This window comes from Amphibalanus amphitrite, unplaced genomic scaffold (assembly GCF_019059575.1).
Source record: "Amphibalanus amphitrite isolate SeventyFive unplaced genomic scaffold, NRLGWU_Aamphi_draft 001464F_arrow, whole genome shotgun sequence".
NCBI lineage: Eukaryota > Metazoa > Arthropoda > Thecostraca > Balanomorpha > Balanidae > Amphibalanus > Amphibalanus amphitrite.
In genome coordinates, this window is record NW_024882957.1 from 27,695 (window position 1) to 38,612 (window position 10,918).

Sequence of the window (10,918 nt, forward strand, 5' to 3'; positions counted from 1 at the left end):
CAACCACGTTCAGCATGTGTGATGTGATTTATATCACTATTGCCTGATTCTGACGGTGCGCTCCAAGCCATGCGTGTCAGTGTCGTACCCTACCTCCTGGTCGGGCCGACCCGTCCTTCAGAAGGCCTGAGCCGTCTCCATGCAGAGCCGTGGTTTCATCAGCTGGGTGACCGTGCTCCACATCTCCGGGCGCGACAGTAGCGCACCTCGTGCGTCATCGCTCGTCGCCGGGTGCGGGGCACCTCGTCATTGAGAGCGCGCGCCACCGCCGGCGCGCCACACACTCGGCCAATGAGCGCACGCCTCCGCGCCCCGCCTCCCATTCACAGTGCTCTATATAAACAGCCAGTCGGCGGCGACACGGCAAGACTCGTCTCTGTGCAGCGGCGAGGGAGCAGTACGCACGACAGCGTAAGCACACGCTCATACAGACGGACAGGCATTCGGGAAGACAGACGGAGGAACAGCAGAAACGCAAGATGCAGCGGAGTTCGAGCAGGAATCTGGTGGCGGCGGCACTACTGGTGACTGTGGTGTCACTGGTGATCAGCTCGGCCGACAGCGCAGTCCTAGCGGTGAGTGGTGCCGGCTGGTGCAGGGCCCGGTGGTGTCCGAGCTTAAAAACATGTGCAGTGTACACTGTATGTACAGTGTCCGCGGTAAAACGGTCGTCAGACAGTTGGCATGTTCGCCGTTTGTCTGCCTGTCTATTGGCCTGCCCAGTTATCAAAGACCTTAATGTTGGTCTGACGAGCAATTCCTTGAGCTGACCTTTTCCGTGCAAATTAAGATATTTAACTTTTGCTAGAAAGTTGTAAATCAGCTTCGTTATTTTATTGAGGCCCCGTTTTTTATAATCAGCGGTCCGTTCGTCAAAAAACAGCATGCCAAAAGGTCCCATTTCATTAGATTGTTTAAAGTTAAACTGGCCTAGAAACATGCTCAGTTTCTCGAAAGTGTCCCTTTTATTTACCCGCGAGCTTCCTCGCAAATTCCTGTGCCACCCGCGAGCACTGACAAGGCCGGGTCGGCAGAGGCAGCTTTTTCACTGTCGTATGCGTGCCGCACGGTTCAATCCCTCCCGATCCCGCGTTACGTCAGCCGCCAAAGCGCGTGAGAAGCCTTGGAGGGTTGGCAACGTCCGTCGGTGTCGTCAGCCGCCGGCGGGATGACGCCTGGGTACCCTCAGTAGCCGTCATCCGCTCCCGCCTTCGGTCGGAAAGACACCGGTCTCTGGGCCGCGCGAGGCCAGTGACCCCGCCGCCGCGCACCCAGGGATGGCACCCCCGGTCCCTCCACACCCTCCCGCTCAGCAACAGTCGACTCACGCAGACGGCCGAGGGTGCGTTCCCGCGCGACAGGCCCAGTTTCGGCGATCTATTTTTACACGCCGTCGCGTGCCGGCGCTGTGGTCTGGCTCGTCCCTGGGGGGTAGGCTGTACCGCGAACGGCCAGCCACTGCGGCACAGTCTAACCGCCGGCGGCCCCGTGCGGCGGCCGCTCCGGTCTGACGGGAAGTGGGACCGTCTCACGGGAGGTAGTCCAGTCAATGCGGTCAACGTTTATCCGTGCAAAGCTCGTCGTTCAGTGACGAACAGCGCACTGTTGAAAATGCAGGAATTAACTTTTCCATAAAAGCTCTTCCACGATATTTGACCCAATTATTGATTTTCTGTTAGTGTTCATTTTATGTCAATTCATCAAAACTTAATTCCTATCGACCATGTTTTTTTTCCAGCATTGCACAATCCCTCCCTTTTATGTGGATGGCCCCTGTCTCCCAGCTGTCCTGAGCGACCTGTCAATCAGAGCACACCGTATAACCCGGCCACCCCGCAGAAACATCAGCCTTACCCCAATCAATCCAGGTATATCGACCCCCACCTGACCTCACCTCACCCGCTCTCCCGTTACAGCGCCAGCCGCGGGAAGTCAGCAACCTGAGGTGGTCGCGGCTACCCAAGTGCAACCTGGGCAGCATCTGCGGCTTCCGCGTGTTCGGCGTGGCCTACGACGACGAGAGCAGCTTCGTGCAAACGTAAGGACAGACAGACGAGCACAGTGATGCAAATAGTAAAGGTCGATTAATTAATTGAACATCTCGGAGTGAGGATAATGTAGAAATGGGGAAGTTGGGAATCGTTATGTAGTGTTTGATCACTTACCTATGTAAGTTAAAGTACCTACCTAAGCATGCTACACTTGTAACGAGGTTGTGAGCTGATAAATCGGTTTTAGATCGCATTGTCGGCATGTCACTTACAAGTTTCCATACCCGAGGGACTCATTAGTCGGAAGGGATTTCCACGGGCTCTGTCGATCGGCTGATCAGTGATGTGTCGAGCACTGGAGGCTTTCTAGTCTGTGGTTTGGATTTCCCTCCAGTCTCAACGCTGTGAATATGTGGCCTAACAACGTTCTCGCTCTTTCCAGGTGTCATTGCCCGTGGAACTGTGCGGAGGACTACTTCAACCTGGCCACCCAAGTCAGCAAATTCCGGTGTAAGGAGTGATCGCGGCCAGCGGCGCCGCACTCGGAAACTCACGCGGCAGCGACATCTATCAACTGAGCAGAGCACTACAGCTTTGCGCTTTCACCGTCCTACCTCGGCGGCGGCGCGGGCCGCGCGGCGGGCGGACGTGGCTCCATGTTCCTGGGGAGGGCTCGCGGCGGTCGGGCGGCTCACATTCCGGCCGGCAGACTGCGGACGGCCGTTCTACGGACAGCCGGCGCCGTCAGTCACAGGGTGCCCGCAGGTGCTATTTATTTGGGACGCGACCGGCGCCCGGGGTCGACGCCAGCGCTGCGGCGGACGTTCAGTACAAGTACTCGCTAGTTATACTTTGTTCCGTGGTTCACCATCATCATCCATCTGTGTAGATTAAGTTATTGTGATCGGTGCATATGTCATCCCTCTGAAGGGAGGCGTATCGATCGTGTTGTTTCGCTGTCACCTTGTGTTTTGCTCATTGTTTTCAGTATTATGCTGGCCGACGAGCCTGTCGTGCTTGTTTATTTGTAATAAAATAGCTTAGTTTATTGGTCCGAGTATCCTATTATGAAGACGTACTGTATACGACAGTGGGCGATTGCCGCATAATTGATGGAATTGGAAACCAAGCATTGACGCTCGCATATGGCGTCTGTAAATATTAGACGAACGAAACCGAGGCAGGCGAGGGCTTAGGTCAAAGCTCAAAACATCATCACCTTTAAATTTACTGACAAATAAAAAGAGACGTAGTCCATGTTGTGGAACGATAACAAAAATAAACTCCTGGCTGAAGTGTGGTTCCAATGTCACATAGAGTCGACTAGTGATGTACTTACAAAGTTCAGTTGAAAATCGATATGAAGCGGACTACGGTATAAATGAAACTGTTAACTGATTGAGCAAGGCTAGCATGACAGTTACTGATCACTAACTGGCCAGCCTGGAACAAGGCGGTTAGAGTTTTGCTTTTAAGGATTCCTGCGTACTGAGGGTGCTTGAGAGAGATCTAAAGAGATGAACTGGCTGCGATAAGGCTGCGTCCTGCGGCTGCTCCCAAGTCCTAACCAGCGAAGACCATCCCTGTTGGGAGTCTACCATCTGTCGATTGCCGGAGCGACTAAAACTCAAGACTCCCACCAGGCACCAACGAACGGGAGGGGGAGATTAACTACTTGCATGATCGTTACGTCATTTGGGCGAAGGCATATAAAAACACGGGATATGCCACTTGGCATATTATGCAAAGTGCCAACTGCCAAGGCCTATACGGTATGTGTGCCATGCGGTACAGCATAACTGCAGGCGCCTACTGCTGCTGCCATCTATGAGCAGTTTTTAAGGGCAAACGTCTGTTAGGCTATTTTAACGTTTACGGCCAAAAAATGAAAGTATTCATAAAAAGAGTAAGTTAGAATGAATAACGGCAAACGCTGAAACAAACATTGCCGGTCACAGAGGACCCATACCAGTTTTTAGCCGTTGCTATCAAAGAAAGTCACATGCTGCAGCAAGTAAAGACAACGTAACTAATTTGCTAGCTTCTTCCATAAATTGATTGTGACAAAAGCGTTGTAAATGCCGTCACAGCTTTACCAAATTTTGTGTTCAGTTTTTTAATCACGCTGCAAAAAGTCGCACATTGCCTAGCAATTGGCTAGAAAGAGTGTCTTTTCAAACATGTCGCTAGGCAACTGCTGTCTGTCGAACACAATGGTGCTGATGTTAGGTTGACCTTGAAGAATGTTTTGATATTCATCGGGCCGCGCCGTCGGGTGTTGTGGATGTTTTCCTATTTTCTCAGGTAATTAATTATTTCTGGTGGGAAGTGGTCAGTCATTAATGTGATAGAATAGTGCTAAATCAGCATCAATGCAGTTTTTGCTACCATGATTCTCTAGCAGTGGTAAGTGCATTGAGCACCATTGCGGGCTCTTATTTTTCGCCATATGGACGGAAATACCGGGCAATCTCCCAGTTATATATAGGCACCATTATGTTAAGCCAAAATGATCTTACCATTGTTTTGCAATTACTTACCTGATACCTGATACGATAGGCCTGGTCGATTCTCACTTGACGAGCTCCCAGCCTTTTGAATTAGATGACCTTTTTGATGGAATACTGGGCTGAAAGTGCTACTATCACCCCATTTTTCTGGTTGACTTGTAAAATAAGGCTTTATTTATATAGGTAGGGACTTTATGCCCAGCCAGCAATTTGGTTTGGCTCAAGTCTGTTTTGCCCCGGCAACTCTGAAATGCTAGACTGGCCAGTGTTTAGGGAACCCTGTCAGAGCCGGGGTTTGGGTTGATATGGCTCTATTCTGGTTAGCCAGCCTTTGCTGTAGCACTCCCGATCTGGTATGGTCTCGTACTGCCAAGTCTGGCTCAATTGCGGCTCCCTGCCACAGCTCAAGTCCGGCTCCCTATGGTCAGATTTGGCTGCCTCGTAGCTGCTCGGGATTACTGTGGCTGAAGTACGGTTGAGGTATGGCACAGTTGATGTGGCTTAAATCCAGAATCCGGCTGTGGTGTGGGTAAGCTCTGGACTAGGATCATATGTCAGCTCCAGCCTCCAGTAGAGCCCCAGACCTTGCCCGTACTTTGGCTGGAGCAAATGCCGGAGCTAGCCAGAGTAAAACCAGCTATCGTTCAGACCAAATTTGCTGCCTGGGTTAAATAACACTTTGTAGTTGAAGTACATGAAAGCACAGTATTTTTACAGTATTTTTAAAACAAAGATGTGTAGAGTAAAGAGTTCTACTGTCTACTGCAACTTGTTTATGTTTACATGCAACCAGCTTTTGAATAATAAGGCAACAGGCAACTAGTGCAAAGGTAGTTTGACAATGTAGGTATTTGATGACTTGGCCACTGTAACTACTGAAGGTCTGATTAGGTTTGGGCTTTGCAAGCCTTTAGCACCCTCTCAGAACTGCAGGTCGCAGGAATTCTAAAGATAAAAGTTAAGGAAAAACACATCCTTTCAGCTTGAAAAAATGACACAATGCATTGATAAGTACTAATACGCAAACACTTATAAGTTGTACTCAACCAGTGTGGTAGTAGGTGGGTAATATTTGATATAAGGCTTCATAAGGTTTGGTTAGCTTTTGGCATTTCTGCTGATAATTTACCTTTTTTAGAGGTAAGTGATGGTATGCTGGACAGTTTTCTAGACATATGGTTTGTGACAACATGGTGTGGTTTTTATTCAATTTTGAGCCCAGGGGCTAGGGGCGATTTTCCCCAAAGTTTGGTTAGGTTTGATAAGGTTGGGTTAGGCTAGGTCAGGTTTCAATGGACTAAAAAACAAGGCATCTGATTCCCCCCCCCCCATTGACTTACAAGGAAGAGGTCAAGAAATTGACCTGACCTTTGGCCATTTGATAGGAAAACTCTGAGATATAATAAACAACTTTTAGGTACCTACCCTTATAGCCTTATTACATCTTTTATTACAACTTATTACAACTTTCAAAGAGCTTGATCCTCTACTGTGGCTCTGACAGTGACAAAGTTGCAAAAAGTGAGTTGAGGTTGGGTCATTCAAAGTGGCCTGGTGAATTGATCTTTGAATATACCTACGAGATCATAACTTGCACACGAAGTGCAAAATTGGTGAGGGTAAAGTCCTGTCAAATTTTGTGGCACCGCGCGCTGCGGGTTTTCCACTAAAGCGAAACCCCTAAGGAGACGGATAATTGCCCCCCCCCCCTCCTCCCCAGTCCCAGTAGGTGTGCCGGGTAAGGCCATTCGATCTATGTAGTGTCATGCAATTTGCAGGGAAGGACGTGTAAATTGATAGCCTGGAGGACATTGAAAGTTTATCGGCTTTCCGGTTACGCGAGATACTCTTTAGATATCTTTATCTTTTTTATCTTTAGAAGGAAAATGAGGGAATGCTCAATCGATGCCTTCTCAATATTTTAAAAAGAAACTAATTTATTGCGAGGGTTAAAACAAAGCGACACGATTACTCCAATGCTCTCGATTACACCGTGTCCCGTACTGCGCCCTTCTGTGACCAGCGCCGTGCCCGTCCGTCCCCGACAGGTGGTCGTCGCCCGCCTCTGCCCTCTGATTGTCGGCGGTTATCTATGATCGGCCCGGCGGCGGTCCGGCGGGCGGCCGCAGTCGCTCTGTGTTGCCGCTGAGGTGTCAGTCTACCCCGCTCCGTCCGCCGCCCGCCGCCGCTCGTCCGCCCGGCTGCCGTCATGGCCTCCGGGGGCCTGATGTCGACGCTGATGCGTCGCAAGGCCGTGGAGGAGGACCACATGGCCGACACCTCGCTGGCGCGCGTGCTCGGCCTGGTAGACCTGTGCTGTCTGGCGGTCGGATCGACACTCGGACTGGGTATCTACGTACTGGCCGGCGATGTGGCGAAAACTGAGGCCGGCCCGGCCGTGGTGATCTCGTTCCTCGTGGCTGCCATCGCCTCACTGTTTGCCGGTAAGTGTAGGGGCTGGGGGGGGGGGGGGGGGGTATATGAGCTTACTGACTGTGGTCGCCACGCCTCCCTGTTCGTGGTAAGTTTGTAAGGGGGGGGTATGTGAAGGAGCAGCGGGGAAGGAAAGGCTGGCCCGAAACGATCAGAAGCCAGACGAGTACGTGCTAGGCTGTTGTGCCATTTCTTTTCTTCATAAGCCTGTTTAACCGTTAGATTCTTGCGTCAGCTGTATGTAGATGTAGCTCTAAAACGGGTACCTACTCGAATGTGTCGGTTGTTGCCAACCCCGTACAGCTGTCGCAGTCGCTGACTGGTCAAGGACGGGCGTGAAGAGCTGCGATTGGCAAAGGTGCCGGGGGGATAGGGTTTTATGACAAAGGCCGATAAGATTGCCATCGAAAGCTGAGTGGGAGGAGAGACTTCCATGGCTCCTCACGGGGTGAAAAAGATAAGTGGGATGATTGATCTTAGAGCAGCACACTCCAGCAGCATTTCGAAGGTGCTCTGCTTTCCTATTTGCGGCATTGGGTCTTGAACCTTACCTTATAAATGGCGTAAATAGGATTTGTCAGTACTAGTTGAAGTCCAGATACATGAAACGGACATTATATGCGAAATGGTTTTTACGCATTTCGGTTTATCGTCTATTTACCTCCCCAGGATTTGTCTATTCGGATACGTATTTACCAGCACCGGTTTAATTATATACATTTACGTAACCAAATGCGGTAAGAAGGTAAGTGCCGAAAGTGTCAAAGTGTCTCTTGAATATCTCGTTGAAAATCACGTCCAATATCTCGTATTTTCACTTCAGCGGTGCGCGGCAGTCGCAACACCTGTAGGAATTTATAGCGATGTGAACACTTGTTCACATCGACAAACCACATTCGCTGTGTCGAGCAGCCGGGGGTGTCGCCAGAATATCGAGCCCCGACTGATAACCGTGTGATGCTCCCCGATTTACTGTTTGTGTTCAGCCCCGACCTACTGGGTGGGACTGGGGCACTGCGTGGCCGGCGAGCGGTCAGTGGCACACCCAGGTGGTAACGCTGAGGAGGAACTTCACCGGGCCTGCTGGGAGGCCATACCTCTGCTATTCTGGTGATGGAACACCGAGAGAGGTTTTAAGAACATATGCAGTATAATCGTGTTATCGATGTCGACTCGGAGCAAAACACGCACAGAGTGGGTGGTCGTGCGTAAGTTTGTCTGATATCGTTCGGGCACGTGATGATATCTCACTTCCCCCTCCCCCGCCCCACCCTCCTCTTCTGTCTTAGCCGCTCCAAGCATGTGATTTGGCTTATGTGATGGGTCTGTTCTTAGGCGTGGTAGTCCTCTGTGAGTTTGCAAGGTCCCCGGCACGAGGGCATACTTCACAGTAGAATTGGTAATGTTGATGTTAGTGCCGTGCAGTGCACACTGCAAGATCGCGTGACTCGGCGAGGGCTCGTAAAGCAAAACGTGTACCTACCTATCTAGTGCCGGGCTGTCCTGATCTCAGCCTATGTGTGTTAGGTCATATGTCAAACGTTGTCCGAGTTAGTGCAGAGGGGCGCTGATTTTAGTACCGCTTCCGACGATACCGAGGTCCCACGTGACTTGGCTGGGGTGCGTTAACACTTAACATGTATCTACTATGAACGTCAAACCCCTTGAGACCCCACTTTTTTGCGATAATTTTTAAATGCGTCAACTTTCGTTGACAATATTCTGGCAATGTATGTTTCAGAACCTGCCGAAACTTTTATTACTAAGGTATTTTGACGCCAAACGATTATGGAAGGTACTTCTCATTCACTCGTAATGCTAAGGTCAATTCAGGCCCGGGCAGAGGCTTGCGCTCGGCCACACTCGAGCCCCGCCACCAGCGCCATCTGCTCTAAATGCCATCTACCAGCGCCCGCTACCACTACCAGCTACCACCCACCATCAAGCCTGAATGGAGCGAGAGACGCGAGTGACCGGTCGCCGGGCAAGGAGCGCCGGAGGGGTAGGGCGGAGCCTAGCGCTGACGTCATTGCGTGGCTCCGCCCCATGAGCGCGTAGCCTCTACCCAAACAGCAGATTCGTTCCGTGAAATTTAACATTACGAGTGAATGAGAAGTACCTACCTTTCATAATCGTTTGGCGTCAAAATACCTTATTATAGTTCGTTTTTCTTAAGTTTGCCCCTCACTGTAAACGTCTTTTTTAACACAGCACGAGAATTGCTAGCTGAATTACTGAGAAAACTGGTTGGCGCACATTGTATTGTAGATATGAATAATATTTTCAAAATAAGTTTTGAACACCGACGATTTAACGTTATGTTACGCGCCGTGCAATTTATTTATTAGTTCAGACATAATTCCTGAGAAGTCGTCTATCCCTGTGGGGCTGTAGGTATTGGCAAATACAAGCTACGAGTCTGTGAAATAGTAAATAAATTTGATCAAATTGATCGTCTGTCAAATCTGGTCAAATCAATGTGCGCCAACCAGTTTTCTAAGTAATTCAGCTAGCAATTCTCGTGCTGTGTTCAAAAAGACGTTTACAGTGAGGGGCAAACTTAAGAAAAACGAACTATAATAAAAGTTTCGGCAGGTTCTAAAACACACATTGCCAGAATATTGTCAACGAGAGTTGACGCATTTAAAAATTATCGCAAAAAAGTGGGGTCTCAAGGGGTTTGACGTTCATAGTAGTGCCGGGCGGTCCTGACCCGAGACTGTGTGTCTGAGGTCATATATCTAAACGTTGTCCGCTGTAGTGCAGAGAGGCGCTGATTTTAGTACCTCGCGAGGTCCCGTGACTCGACCGGGAGGTGGGCGACGGCCGCTCCCTCTCTCGGCTCAGATAGGCCCCCGCTGTCTCACCACAGGTGGCTGGGCGGCCCCGGCGGCCGATAGGCCCCTCTGTGACGTCACTATCAGTGATCAGCTGACCAGGCAGCGGAGAGGAGGGTGATACTGGGGCAGGGTCTGTGGATGACCTTTTGAGCTTTGATGGCTTACTGAGCCTCTGGGATGTGTTGAAACTCGAAACACTTTTTTACATGAAACAGCAACCCAGCTTACACAAACCGCACCGCCAGCTACAGAAACAGTGTCTGTAAAAGCAGAAACAGGTGGCATTCTCACCTGTTCCTGCTGGATTTGTAGTCTCATCGACATACGTTTGTCCGCCGAAAATAAAACAAACGATTGGTTCAAAGCATAAATTGGTTAGCTCAAATTTACTTATGCCAACTTCAGCACTGCCACACAACGCCATCGTCGTGGTCGTCTTATTTCGATCGTATTAACCACCTATCGACGACATATTGTTCCGTTGCTCCTGCCCATCCCCTTCAGTGTATCCCCGCCATCCGTTCGTTTTCCGATGTTCCGTGTCGTGTATACAGTCTCCCTAATCTCCCCGATATCCCGTGCTGTTCTCTCCCCCTCCCCTGTGGCACCCTCCCTCTCCTGACGCGCTCCTCTCTATTTCAGCGCTGTGTTACGCAGAGTTTGCCGCCCGCGTACCCAAGGCCGGCTCTGCCTACGTCTACAGCTACGTATGTGTGGGCGAGTTCGTGGCGTTTGTGATCGGCTGGAACCTGATCCTCGAATATGTGATCGGTGAGTACTGTGATGGTGGACGCTGTGGGCCGGGCTGGTCTGGACTGGGGAGATGGGGATAGTCAACAGTCGCTGCAGTCTCGCTGTCTCAACTTAGCTACAGAACTGGTGAGCATATTTGCTGTTGGTATAATGGATGAATTGATGGTGACAGGCTCTAAAGGTTTTGATCGAACATTTTCGTGATTGTTGAGCGTCACATGCATTTGCCTAACGAGCATAATGTGCTACTTGGCTGCAGCGTAAACTCAGTGGTAAATTTTGCGCCAAGACATGTCTGTTCCCATATAAATTATGGAAAACTGAGTGAGCAACATTGAAAGCAAGCTGGAAAGGTTACATCAGTGCTAGCTGACGGGCCTCCGTCGTAGCT

At 50.2% G+C, this 10,918-nt stretch overlaps 1 protein-coding gene across 4 annotated transcripts in view; it reads left to right on the plus strand.

Annotated features, from left to right (window-relative positions):
- The first annotated feature begins 4,101 nt into the window (after positions 1 to 4,101).
- Positions 4,102 to 10,918, plus strand: part of LOC122373236 — a 68,724-nt gene continuing 61,907 nt past the window's right edge. For 2 of the 4 annotated variants that reach the window (XM_043351091.1, XM_043351093.1), the window contains exons 1-3: positions 4,242 to 4,397; positions 6,550 to 6,945; positions 10,417 to 10,545. In XM_043351091.1, the coding sequence (XP_043207026.1) occupies positions 6,711 to 6,945; positions 10,417 to 10,545 (364 nt within the window). In that variant the 5' untranslated portion in view covers positions 4,242 to 4,397; positions 6,550 to 6,710. Of the gene's footprint in view, positions 4,398 to 6,549; positions 6,946 to 10,416; positions 10,546 to 10,918 lie in introns of all 4 variants that reach the window. The other 2 variants (XM_043351094.1, XM_043351092.1) reach the window with 2 other exon arrangements.